At 45.5% G+C, this 14,200-nt stretch overlaps 1 protein-coding gene and 1 long non-coding RNA gene across 2 annotated transcripts; both read left to right on the forward strand.

Moving 5' to 3' along the window:
* The first annotated feature begins 5,201 nt into the window (after positions 1 to 5,201).
* On the forward strand, positions 5,202 to 9,938 carry LOC106813131 (telomere repeats-binding bouquet formation protein 1-like). The gene is made up of 9 exons (XM_014817193.1): positions 5,202 to 5,244; positions 6,378 to 6,542; positions 6,878 to 7,015; positions 7,559 to 7,708; positions 7,957 to 8,094; positions 8,461 to 8,607; positions 9,181 to 9,253; positions 9,670 to 9,785; positions 9,886 to 9,938. The coding sequence occupies exons 1-9, from the start codon at positions 5,202 to 5,204 to the stop codon at positions 9,936 to 9,938; spliced, it is 1,023 nt and encodes a 340-aa protein (XP_014672679.1).
* A 36-nt stretch (positions 9,939 to 9,974) lies between these two features.
* On the forward strand, positions 9,975 to 11,293 carry LOC106813134. Its single transcript, XR_001394431.1, has 2 exons — positions 9,975 to 10,132; positions 10,513 to 11,293. It is a non-coding gene; the product is annotated as an uncharacterized LOC106813134 (long non-coding RNA).
* Positions 11,294 to 14,200: the final 2,907 nt, after the last annotated feature.

The raw sequence follows: 14,200 nt of genomic DNA on the forward strand, positions 1-14,200 counted from the left end.
ATTTTCACATGAAAAATTACACATATAATTATCAAGAGTATATAATGGGACTTCTTCTCATTCACTCATTTCTGTCATTTTTTTTGTGGTGAGCTACAGTGTCATTGACACTTTCATTCTGTCTTAAAATTATTGATGTAGAGAGACGGTTCTTATTTTTGAAGAATTGTGTAATGTTTATGTAAACATTTGATGAAATAAATAAGTCCTGGATGTTGAAACCCTTGTCTACCACGATGCTATCTCCAGGTTCACACATCCGCTGCATGTTGCTTCTCTCTATTATTTGTCGGTCACTGGCTTACCCTCCGTACGCATCTGATATGTAGGATATAGATATATATAGTACCTCGTGTACCTCCAACCACAACTTTATCAGTGTTTTGGTTTTTATAGGATGAAAATATAGCTTGCTGCAGTAGTGGAATTTTGGTTATTTCACTGGACATACTGTGCCATCTAGTATTACTCTTTTAGTTGGAAATTTGGCATGGAAGTCAGATGGCGATGAAGAATTTGACTAGATTCTTGTCCGGCCACCAGTTAAGCTCGCTTCATTGATGTGACATGAAGTTAATCCATGTCACAAAGATATTTGTGACAGAATTTACGGATATACTAAAAGTTATCGAGAGACCAAAATTTGGCAGATGTTGGCGAAGCTTGATCATTAAGGAAAACTGGTCAATGACTGGTAACGATGTGATACCACGGGAAAATACTTTTGTAGGACACCCTTTAGCGAGATATCAATTAAATGGTTCTTCTCTTCAACCTAACATTTTAGAATCTCAATATGAAATTCGAGGTTTTCACATTTTGATAAACTGATATCCAGGAAACACGTATTTCGTATGTGTCAATAAATAGGATACCAATGTCAAAACCGGCTTATTTCACATCTCTCTTCGTATGTATGCCGCTGTTTATCAGGAATCTACTTGTTGATAACGTGTAGGTTCAACAAATAACAGGACAAACACAGATGCCGAGTGAAATCTTTACGCCATGTTTACTCCGAATGCCTTTAGTACAACGCCATGCATTATGGGACTGACGGGTACATGTAAATACCGGAATCACTCTGTACAATGAAACGAAACTACAAGCATACGTTTACACAGTATATCAACACTACTTACTGCCAGTCTGCTAGGAACTCTTGCCCACGGTTGTCATGCCCCAATGAGTCCAGGACTCCCAACGTGAGGGCATCCACGTTAGCAACGAGCATGGCCCAGTGGCATGGAGAGTGCACGGGCATCAGAATGTACTTGTAGCTTGCAAAGCAAACCTATGGAAGAGAATAATAACCCATACGCTGATAAGAGCTTGCATTGCAATAAATGAAGTAATTTGCACAATGTGAATGCTTAGTAATTGCTACTAATTACCTCAGCCCAACGGAGTTGGAGGAGGTTATGTTTTCGCTCTCGTGTGTTCGTGTGTTTGTGTGTTCGCGCGATCGATATTAGCCAGCCAGCCAGCGAGTCAGCAAGCCGCAGCGTATGGCGTATGTCGCTGGTGGAGGTATGCACTCCGTGAGTGCACTCTGTCTAGTTGTTATATGTTCCTAATCCCAGGAGCGATATAAACACGCAACTGTAATAACTGCTCGCTGGTCAGGCATTTATTCTCACAGCCCCGACCCCACAATGCAACTGTTTGAACATAACAATTAGAGCAGTCATCGTCTGATAGCAGAATACTACATCTCTCCTTTTCTCGGATAAGAAATACTATATGTGCTGTATATAGATCTTAGAGGCATAATCAAACACAATTACCGTTCCGGTATAAGACAAACTGTGATTTTACAGTCACACGACGTGTCCATAATAACTGTTACAGCAGCCCGTGGTACACTTTAAGCACAACAGTCTCTGCGCAATTTACTCTGATCAGTCTTAGCAACTCTGACCTTGTAACACAAAGTAATTAAACGTAAACACAAGATAACTTCTTGTTAGTCATTCTGTAACATGCTCTGACTAGGTAGCACGACACGTAACATGTCAATACACACAATTTGTTACTTGAATGCATGAAATACATACTATAAACATTTTGAGTAAACAATAGTCATAGACTGTAGGTAGACTGCCTAAGTCTAAGCTTTGCTCAGGGATTATTCTGCCCGTGACACCAGTCAAAGCTGTGATTGCGGTTGGATTAATTGTCACTGGCCAATAGCACTTATCACATGGACAGTCAAATGTCACTGGGGGACAGCACAGCAAACACCCACTCTCCATAGCGGTCTGGAGCCTTTCGTTGCCTGGATGGTCGGCTTTGTTCCGCGTCGGCCCTTAGTCGGTACAACGTTTTCGGTAGGGACGGCGTGCCCTCATCTGGTGTGACGAATTTCTTCACCTCTGTGATGTTTCGTTTGTATATCACGTTTTGTGGTGACTCGATCACAGCGCTGTTTCCTTTTTTCTCCACAACGCTGTACTGGTCGGGTCTGAAGTCTGTGGTAAGTTTATCGACTTTCCTCTGCCTGACCAATACGGTGTCACCCGGTGCTATGTCGCTCTCCCTAGCGTTTCTCCTGGTGTCGGCGTAGATTTTGCCTCCAATCTTCTTCTCCCAGTCTGTCCCTCATTGCTCCGTCGTTCGACAAGAATTGACAGAGTTCTGGAAGTTTCATCCGAATTGCTCTGCTGAAAAACAAGTCGCCTGGCGGTTTTCCAGTAACGCTGTGCGGAGTCCTGCGATAAGATCGGAGGTATGTCACTAGCTCTGTTCGCCAGTTTTTGCCTTCAGCATGCGCGATCTTCATGCTTTTCAACATGGAGCAGTTTTGGCGTTCCACTTCACCATTCGCCTGTGCCCACACTGGCGTGACCTTTCGATGGATTATGTTGTTCTCTGACAAGAATTCACCGAATTTCTCTGCTCTAAACTGTGGTCCGTTGTCGCTGGTGATGGTGAACGGTAGTCCGTGACTTGCAAACATCTTACTTAACAGCTCGATCATGCGCTTCACGGTCGCTGATGTCGTGGGCTCCGCTTCATAGTATCTGGAGTAGTAATCTACGTCAACAAATATATATTCTCCTGTCGGCATCGGTCCTAGTAGGTCGATGGCTAAGTCTTGCCACTTTCCGGGTGGCAGTTCGGTTGGCAATACTGGTTCCGGTGGTGTCGGTCTAGCCACTAGCTGACATCCACTGCAGGCTCGGACAAATTTCTCTACATCCTTGTCGAGACCTGGCCACCACACTTTTGTGCAGAGCCGTAGTTTTGTGCCGGACATCCCCACATGACCTTCATGAGCAATGGCAGTGACCTTTTGACGCAACTCTACCGGGTTTACTATTTTGGTCCCTCGCATCAGGATTTGACCAATGGTGAACAGTTCCTCACACACAGGTAAATATTTGGCGGGTTTCCCCACTCACCCGTCTCGATGCATTTTCGAACGTGTGTCAGTTCTCGGCTTCTCCTGTGGTCATGGCCCTGGGAGTTGCTTCGGTTGCGACGAATCTTACATATTCTTCCGCCTCTTTCCACAGGTTTGCGTCGGGTGCCTCATCTGTTTTCAACAGACGCGAAAGCGGGTCTGCTATCATCTTAGTTCCGGCCACGTGTACAACTCGGAACTCATACAGTTGTAGACGGAGGACCCATCTCTCGATCCGAGCACATGGTTTTGTCTTTGATGAGTAGATTACCTCTAACGGCTTGTGGTCTGTCACCAAGTCGAATTTCACACCATACACGTATGAATGGAATTTCTCGCACGCCCATACAAGGGCCAGAGCTTCTCGCTCTGTCTGTGAATAGCGTCTCTCCACTGCACTCAGACTACGGCTTGCGTATGCAATGACAATTGGCTCTCCCCCTTGGTCTTGCACTAAGACAGCTCCCAATCCATATGGGCTGGCGTCCGCCATTACTTTTGTCTTTGCATGTACGTCAAAGTAGCACAGAGGCTCGGCATTGCTCAAGTGTGTTTTCAGAGCTTGGAATGACTGTCTCTGTTCCTCGCCAAACACAAATGGTTCGCCATTCCGAGTCAGTCTACGCAGTGGTTCGGCAGCCATCGCGAAGTTAGGTATATACCTGGCGCTGTAGTTCACGAGACCGAGAAAGCTTCTTAATTCGCTTATGTTCGCGGGTTCTCGTGCTTCCGCGACCGCTTTTACTTTCTCCCGTGTCGGATTTACTCCCTTGTCTGACAGTTTGTGTCCATCAAATACCAACTCTGATTTGAACAACTCGCATTTCTGCCAATTCACGGTCAGGCCTGCGTTTCTAAGTCTCTCGAGTAACTTGCGTACACTGTCATAGTGTTCCTCTACAGTTTCTGTGTGCACGATAATATCGTCTGACTTGTTCGCGACACTGGGGATTCCCTGCACCACCTTGCGGATCTCGTTCTGGAATATTTCGGATGCCACGTTAATTCCGAACATTAAACGCTGGTACCTCTATAGGCCTACGTGCGTCACAAATGTTGTAAGGTTCCGTGAGTCTGGGTGCAGTTCTAACTGATGATATCCCCATTTCAGATCGAACTTCGAGAATACCTTACTTTTGTTCATATCTTGTAGCAGCTCTTCAGTAGTGGGTATCGGGTGACGTTCACGCATTACTGCCTGGTTGACGCGTCTCATGTCTACACAAATTCTTATGTCGTTGTTCGCTTTCGGCACTATTACCGTAGGACTGACCCACTCTGTCGGTTCCTCGACTGGCTCTATTATGTCCGCCTCTACGAGTTCCCCTATTTTCTTCTCTACTCTTTCCCTCAGTCCGAATGGTGTTCGGCGTACAGGCTGAGCAACCAGTTTAACCGAAGGATCAGTTTTCAACTTTACCTGGTGACCTTTGAGTTCGCCCACCCTTTCTAATGCATCTTTAAACTCAAAAGTCTCAAGTTTTGCCTTCATCTCCGGGATTAGCGAACTCCGAGTGTTGGAGATATCTGAGACACCAACCGTGTTTATGTCTCTATGTATCTTCAGGACCTGTAGCTACGTCACCGTTTCCAGACCTAATAAGGGAATACCCTTGGCGTCGATCACAACACCGCTTCACACTTTTGTTCTCCTATTGAAATTTCAGATGTAAATGTTTCGATCGTTTTCAGTGGCTCCTAACACCCATATGCAAAAAGGGATTTGGCGGGTGTGGCAGTACTGGAGACACAAATGACGTCGTGACTTTTCAAATCAGTCCACGTTTCTTTGTCTATGACGTTGACACTGGCTCCCGAGTCTACCAACATGTGCAGTGGTCAGTGTACCCACATGTACTTTCATTCGCCCCGTGTTTGCGTCACCTGTTTTAAATGCCCTTGTTCGGTCGCCGCTGTCCTCATTCTGCTCACTCACATCTGTATGCACGGCATTCACATGCTTGGATTTGCAAACTTTCGAAAAGTGGTCAATTTTCTGGTACTTGTTACACCTCTTGTCTTTACCAGGGCAAGTTACATCTTTGCCGTAGTGTCCGCTTTGTTCACATCTATAAGATACACACCTTGGGATGGTTGTGGTGTCTTCTGATACACTCAGTCCTTGTCACCTTGAATCGGTTTATCTCTTTGCGGTTTACCCATTACTCTATGGACAGTGTCATTTGGACGCATTTCTTCCAACTGAGTCTCTACAGCTTCATAGGCACAATCAATCTCTTGCAATTTCGCCAATGTCAGCTCTTTTCCGGTTTGTAGGAGTTTCCTACGCAGATTCCTGGACGCATACGTATGGATAATATCAAGAGTAGATAATAACACAAGAGTTACACACCCGATTCCCGCATTTTCAACCGATTTTTCTCATCAAAATTTGCCACCAATAAAGAAGCGATCCCGCATTTTTAACCGATTTTTCTCATCAAAATTTGCCACCAATAAAGAAGCAAGTGTATACGTTCCTCAGCTTATTATGACCACTAATCACTCACTTTCGTGGTACTGATATTCGTTTACATATATTTGCTAGCGTAGCTGAATTTGCACAATTTACCGCTATTGTGTAGAGGTGTTGAGCCCAAATTTGAAGCTATAGTGGCGCCATTATTTAATAACGTACTGTTTCCAAATCATTCGTGCCCCGATAGGGTTGAGAGACAATCTAAATTTCGAATTTTGATCTTGTGAGGAACCGCGAGACGCGCTCAGTTATTGTGATCGCAACACAAGAAATTGAAAATGTCGCAGAATAGAAAATAATGTAGGCGCAAGATNCGGTTAACCGCGGTTAACCGTTACACCACTAGCTGGCATGAGGATTAGCTAATTTAGCCAACTCCCCTCCAATAAGCATGCAGTTTCAATAGTGATGACATAAATTACATCTTTATCGGATGTAATTCAAATACAAATACATGTACTGAAAAGATATGAAAAGGTATTCGTATTTCAGGAAAAGGACAGATGTTGGTAAGGACCTCCGGCTGCCTTCAGACCTTGATCAGCATCCTGCAGAGGTGCGGACTTGGAGGCAGCTGGTCCCTCGATGCAGCCCGCATTCAGTTCTGGGGAGCCGTCATCAGTGCCATCTCTGCTTGCCTCAACAACCCACGCAATGGTGAGCCAAATGACACTATATACAGCGATTAAGCTACATGTGTGTAAGGGATAAAGAAATGGAGAGTGAGAACAAATGTAGGGTAGGTTAAAAGTATTAGCTGCCTGCATATACACACACACAAAAACATCCCTTAAATGTGTGGTCTGGTTGGGACAAGAAATTGTTCAATAGGGTAGAAATTTCTCTAGGAATGTTTTAACTTATTTGTTACTCTATCACATATTTAATGTTTACACGCTCGTAGCTTTCCACTGTGTGGTTTGTATTAGCTTTAGTGTGTATAGCCGTATGGCTAGATGGGTAGAGCTAGGTTAATTTGTTTGTGCTTGCAGAACAGAACCAGGGTCTGTGTAGCATGGTGCTCGCCAGGGTTGTTCACCTGCTGGTCGTCGCCTCGGACAGAGGCGATGAAAGACATTCACTGGTTCCTGCCTTGGCTTCACTCACTGGCCAGTGCGTGGCTGGCAATGGTAGGCACTATACACTGGCCCACCCTATATAGACTTCACTAAAATTGAACAAAAAGCAGCTTTTAAGATGTGTGATTATATGTAAACTTATATGCATCTTTTTATATATGTTTGTATGAATGTGATACAGGGGGTCGAAATTGATTTTCCACAAGCCAATCTACTGAAATATTTTCCCCATTATATTGATTGATATTATTGATTTGTCAGGGGACTAGCAGTATGCTTAAATACCACCCGATGATGTACACATTTGGCTTGCCAGTTTTCTCTGAAAGCAAGACTGCATGCACAAAGAAAACCAATTTTTGCAAGTTATTGATTTGAATGCATTGCCAAGTGAAGCCACCTTTGCTGATATTTGAAATGACATGTTTCCAGTCCAATTGGTTCATTCATTCATTCATTCCAACCATTAGTGCGTCAACCCAAATAGATTCTTAATTTTCTCGTGAGAAACTCATTAATTAATGTACGTTTATTAGTGAAAATTCCATAATATAAATGATTGAGCAATGATAAGTTACCGTATTTCCGCTACAGTTCACAACCAAGAACAGATGTGCAGCAGTGGTGCGCTCGAAGAGCTCGGCCGTGTCTTTAGACGGCTATCACAACTGTCCTGTAGCGGACGCAGCATGCAGATCCTTGCCTGCATAGCAAACGCCATCGACGCGTGCGTGACAGACTACTGTAAGTGGCGCCATCTTTGTGGGAAAACCAGCGATGAAAGCCGCATTTACGTTTTACAATGATTCTACAATGTCACTGCATTTCTTTAACTTTTTACCTGGTATTTATTTGAAATGGGCCTTGATCCCGATGCCTCTCTTCGATCTGCCAGTGAATTGGAATCAATGATGATATCAATATTTATTTATGTTGTTTAATTATTATGTTTAATGGTTCATATAGGGATAATTAGTGTCTTGTTCTGCCAGGTCAAGGGTCTATCCTTGTTGGCAGTCTGGGAGTGGTGGAAGCTCTAGTCCAGCTGCTAGCTGAGCCGTCTGCAGAGACTGACATCACGCACAAGACGAAATTCCTTCTCACTCTAGCCCACCTGGTTGATGACAATGGTGAGTCACTGCTGTCTGTGTGCGTGCGTGCGTGCGTGCATGCATGTAATATATATAGAGAGAGATAGATATATATGAATGGATGGATGGATGGATGGATGAATGGATGGATGGATGGATGGGATGGCTGGACGGACAGACGGACGGACGGACGGATGGATGGATAAACAGATGGATGGATGAATAGATAGATACATATATGTGCTGATAATTTTGCATTCCAAAAATTACAGAGTACTTGGAGCAAGGCTATGTGTTATATCTGTTTTGCTTACTTTGCAATTTTGTTAGCACCAATCGTAGAGATGATGCAGTTTACATAATAAGTGTTGCCTTAGTCCTGTTCCTTCGATCGACGCTTTACAGACGAGAACAGACAGAGAGCGGTGGACGCTCACGGGGTGCCGGTGATTGTAAAGTGCCTTGCTGAGACCGGTGATCCGGAGTTCAGCAGGACTGCTCAGTTTCTACTCCACACCTGCTTTTCCCCCTCAGGAGAGCTAGCCGATAACCGTATGTATGTGTGAGGGGACTGTGTTTCTACTGGGTGTCTGTCTGTGTCTGTGACTCTACACGAATGGTGTGGAGCTTTTTACAGACTCGATTGTTTCGGTGAATTCACGAGACGTTGGTAGATTTTTATATGCATGCCGGTAACCGTATCAGGAGTGTCATAATATCATCAATGTATAATTATCTAGTCTAGTATATTATGACACTCCTGACTGTATGTATGCGTAAGATACTGCACTGTGTAGGCGTGAACAGCGTGGAGCTTTTCACAGACTCGGATCGTTTCGGTGAATTCATGAGACGTTGGTAGATTTTGTTTATATGCACAGTGCTCGGCACTTTATCTTATGCAAACTGGTGATGCAGTCACATGAGTTTAACAAACGTTGAGATTTTGACAGGCACCACGTTCAGTCACTCGGACACAGACAGAATTCTCAATGTTCGGCTTAGATCGGGTTGATACATTATAATTAAGTTCTCGTTAGAAAGCGAAGGATACAGTAGTGGTATTTGCGATGTTGTGGCGCAGACTGGAAACAGCTTCTAATCACTGTTCCCACGCGATTGCAGCTGGCAGTGATAACACTGCCTGCAGGGAGGCGATGAAACAATGCTCCGAATTATCAGAGAGTGATCAATACTGGTTGGTATATAATATACTACATGCACTATCCTAGCCCCATACAGCTTCTTATCCTCTTGGTGCTCCGGTGGGACATAAGGCCGTACGAATAGTGGATCTGTCCAGGTAGCCTGCAGAACCTGTCCCCACGAGCATACAGCATGGCATGTTAACTATGAAATACTCGGGGAAAAGCACGAAAGTACGAAACAGGGTATTCACCGACGGATACACGGACGACACGTTTAACGATAACACGGGCTATTATTAGCTACTAATACATTAGTAAGTATCCTTGTCCATAATTACATTACAATGGCGTAACGTCGTATTGTGATGTAATTCCGTTGACTTGCGAACGTCAATTCTCGAACAAAAAAAAGCGACTGCGATTTCCGCACGAGCGAAGTCTGTGATCGCGCGCGTTCTCTCATCAGGAGCAGAGAGGTGCTGTCGCGCCTGCAGAACGTCCAGCACACGCTGGACAGCATGAACACCCACGACACGAGGGCGACACCAGGTGGCGCTACCCACGACACGAGGGCGACACCAGGTGGCGCTACCCACGACACGAGGGCGACACCAGTTGGCGCTACCCACGACACGAGGGCGACACCAGGTGGCGCTACCCACGAGGCGATGCACGGCGACAGGGGCGACGGTGGACAGGCGACGCTGCGCGCGACACCGCCGCAGCTTCCCCTAGGTGGCGCCGGGCGCGTCGGCGGCGGAGGAGACGCGGCGACGACGACGACGACATCGTCCTGTCCTGGGTGCTTGCCTGTGAGGGACTGCCTGCGCTTCACGAGTAGCAGAGAGTACAACGCGGCCCCGGAGCGCGCGCTGTGCACCACGCACCTCTACGTCAGACGCCTGGAGAAGCTCTACTGGCATGCCATGGTAGGTCATACACCACGCCGTCGCCTCACAGGACAGGGGGGGGAAGGCGTAAAGATAGCTGTCGCTCCTGGATCGTCGAGCGAAATAATATAACATGTCTACGAAATGTACAATAAACCCTAACATAAATACACGCGAGACGCGACATAAAAAATGACATGGCTACAACCCTTACAAGCTCTTAGTGGGTGAGGGTGGGCCGATTGGTGGATGGATGCTAACCCCAAGCGAATCAGGGGGTGGGTCTGTCGGTGGATAGGAAACAAGCAAGTTAATAAAGGTCACTTGTAATTGGTTACAGGTCTCGATTGGTTAGGTACACGATTAGTACCTGCAGTTTCGTGCACCTGTAACCTGGCGAACACTATTTCCCTTTGCAGCAGACGGCCAATGGTGATGGCACAGGAACCTAATGACACCATCTGCATCCAGTATGGGTATACCAGTCAGTGGAAATATGAGGACCATATCTGCAGGTGATGATGGGGCAGTGACGTGGTTCTCCTATACACTAAGATTCGCAAAGATTGAGAAAAACTGGAGAACGTTCTCGTACTTGAAAAAAACTAAACTTTATTTTCTTTCCTTTCCGATTCGTACAATCTTTGATGACGATGAATGCTGTAGAGTACAGGACAAACTCATGGACCACCTGCTACACACACGCACGCACACGCACAGACGCGCACACGCACACACGCACACTCACACTCACACACGCACTCACACCACACCCGCACGCACACGCACACACTCACGCACCCGCACACACGCACACGCACACGCACACACACACACACACACCGCACTGTTTACGACAATGTCGACACTCACACATACAGAGCGAAAATATACAAGAACTAAGAAGAAATAAAACGATTTATCTAAACATAAAACGAATTAGTAGGAAAATAAAAATCCAGTACAAACATAAAAGTACAACTAAAGACATTTTTAGGAAAAATGGTTCATAATGTGCCAATGATACATTACACAAAGAGCACATAAACGAAAAATAATACCCTTGCTCCTTGCTGGTCCATCCTCCAGCATGCCTAAACTGTTTATATATTCCGATTTACAAAAGATTTAGACTTGACTATCTATATTTAACTAGCGTAGGATACATATGGCTCGACTAAAATGCTACCTCGATAAAAAGCAAACAAATGGTACTGATATCTGTAGATGTCAATCGACTTTCTATACCGCCTTCTATTATTTTGTCTGTACTATATTCATATATCGGTGTCGTACTATGCAATAACTGTATGAATATACAAATTCTTCTTGCTGCTATTTATACAATACACTATGAACTGGAATAAACGGATAAAACACGGACTAAGCACATAAATGGTGCAAAACGCGTACGGAGAGCCACGGACAATTACGGATCTAATTAGTAGCTAATTACAGTCCGTTGCTAAATACGCGGACTGCTAACGGACTGCCTGTTAACAATTATCAAATCTCCGTGAGTCCGTGGTTATTACGCTCATAGTACGTGGATTTCCCTGCGAGCGTGGCAGCTGCATACCTGTTAACATTCGGCTGCTGCCAAAAGCTTCTGTTGCTGGTATGAGGTTGTCATGGAAATCGACGTACTATGAACATAATAATCGTCGATTCTCTAGATTTGATAATTGTTAACAGGCAGTCCGTTAGCAGTCCGTGTATTTAGCAACGGACTGTAATTAGCTGCTAATTAGATCCGTTATAGTCTGTGGCTCTCCGTGCGGGTGTTGCACCATTTACTTAGTTTAGTCCGTGTTTTATCCATTTATTCCAGTTCATAGTAATAATTATTCAAACTCCAGTTGAGTTGAAGTGTTTACACATATAACTATTTCAAATTACAGTTTATACAAAGAGTATCAAAGCCACTCTATCACTGCTTCACTCCGTCTTCCCATTCATCTACTACCACATTCTTGTTCCAGAACCTTCACATACCAAATAACCAAGTTTACCCTCATTTCTTCAATTCGTTCTGCAAAATTGATAATTCTCATTGATAACAAAATCGATCACCAATAATTATCGATTAATAAAGTGTCGACCACAATCAATTCGACCAGCATCGCTCCGAATTTCGAGCGTTTGCTTCATGATTTTTAATCGATCTTCGAACTATAGCAAGCTTGATAAACTTCGACTTCCCCCGGAGCTCGATGGAACATGAATGTATGAATGTATTTACCTGACGAATGTAGTAATCTGAGGAAGGAATGATGTTGCCATAGAGACGACTGTAACCCTGCCCGGTCCCCTGCCGCGTTTACAAAACAGCTTCTCAATGCAACAAGTGGGGCTGCGAGAAGCGACGACGCCACGCGCTAACCCGCGCCCGCGAGAAATCGCCCACTACGCGTCGCGCGCGCACGACATCAATACAAGTACTTCCTGCAGTTTCCCGCGCCGCACAGACACGCGATCTTTTCCTGCTCGGACGCAGCCTGGCGTCTGCGAAGTCCTTGCGAAGTCCCTGTCGGGGACATGGGCGTCGACGGCATCTGCCGGGCCGGTACGGTGGCGCCCTCGCTGCTGTCTGTGGTCGCGTCGCTGAGATCGGAGGAGAGGTCCCTCGCTGCTTCGTCCGACATGATGTCATCCTCTGCAATGCGTCGCAGCACAACGTGGGTGATTCATGCGTGCAGTAGGTAGCAGCGTGAGAGACGATTAGAAAGAGAGGGAGGTGAGTGAAAGAGGAAGAGAAGGACAGAGAGAGAGAGAGAGAGAGAGAGAGAGAGATGCTACGTGGGGTGAGGTGATGTCATGGTAAGAGTACGTGGGTGAGGTAGGTTAATAATAACTGAGTCACGTGGGCGAGGATAAGTGTCAATAGGTACGTGGTTGGAGGTATGTCAATAGTAGTCGTGCGGTCGTAGTATGCTTCATAGAGTACCGTGGTTGAGGTAGGATCAATAGAGTACTGTGGCGTGAGTATGTCAATAGCAGTTTAGTGGGTGAGGTACGCGAAACGCTGTTCAATAGAGATACGTGCCGGCTGAGGTTATGTCCAAATTACGAGTACGTTGCGTGAGGTATGTCTACTAGAGTACGTGGGTGAGGTATGTCAATAGAAGTTTTTACGTGAGGTTGAGGATATGCTCAATAATGAGTACGTGTGAGTTGAACGGTATGATCAATAGAGTATTGTGGGTGAGGATATGTCAATAGAGTAGTAGGCGTTGTATGGTGGGTCATATAGAGTGCGTAGTGTTGAGGATAGTTCAATAGATGTACCGTGTGGTGAGGCAGTAGGTCCAATAGAGTACCGCGGGCTGACTAGGTATGTCAATAGAAAGTACGTAAGCGTGCAGGTTATGCTCAAATAGAGTACGTGGGGATGAGGTAGGTCGAATTCAGAAGTACGTCGTGCGGTGAGGGATCGTCAATAGAGTACCAGTGGTGGTTGAGGTATGTCAATAGAGGTCGTGGCGGTGCAGCGATATGAATCAAGAGAAGTACACAGTGGGTGAAGTATGTCATAGAGTACGTGGGTGAGGATAATGTCGATATAGAGTACGTGAGGTTGAGCAGTATGTCTAATTGTAGAGTACGTGGAGTGAGACGTCATGTACAAATTAGAGTACGTGGCTTGAAGGCTATGTCAATAGAAGTACGTGCTACGGCCGGCTGAGGTATGTCAATAGATGTACGTGGCGGTGACGGCTTATGGTCAATACGAGACTCGTGGTGTGCCTGAGCCGTGAGTCAGATGCAGCCGCCTCAGCGCACGGGCCCAGGCTCTTATCACCATGTACTGTGTGTGCTTATATTTTAACACAGTTATTTATTGTCATTACTTGTGGTCGTGGGTAAGGTAGGTCAATGCAGCTGCATATCGGGGCTCTTATCACCACGTGTACGTGCGTACGAGTACGTGTGTATATTATACGTACAGTCAGACCTGAGTTAGTAGGGACCTCTATAGAACGGATGCGTCACACCTGCTACTTTATGAAGGCTACTTTTGGCATTTCTCTCTTGGCAGTAGCTGATGCGCGCACCACAGTAAAACCCGTCCATATAAGGACAGTATCTATAAGCCGTGTCAAACAA

This window comes from Priapulus caudatus, unplaced genomic scaffold (genome assembly GCF_000485595.1).
Source record: "Priapulus caudatus unplaced genomic scaffold, Priapulus_caudatus-5.0.1 Scaffold729, whole genome shotgun sequence".
Lineage (NCBI taxonomy): Eukaryota > Metazoa > Priapulida > Priapulimorpha > Priapulimorphida > Priapulidae > Priapulus > Priapulus caudatus.

What these genes read in the sequence shown, in the direction of transcription:
- LOC106813131 (XM_014817193.1), top strand. Translation starts at nt 5,202, where the DNA reads ATGACGTTGACACTGGCTCCCGAGTCTACCAACATGTGCAGTG. An exon ending in GTCTACCAACATGTGCAGTG is followed by an intron (nt 5,245 to 6,377) that starts GTCAGTGTACCC and finishes TTCGTATTTCAG; the next exon opens with GAAAAGGACAGATGTTGGTA. An exon ending in CGACACGAGGGCGACACCAG is followed by an intron (nt 9,786 to 9,885) that starts GTGGCGCTACCC and finishes GCACGGCGACAG; the next exon opens with GGGCGACGGTGGACAGGCGA.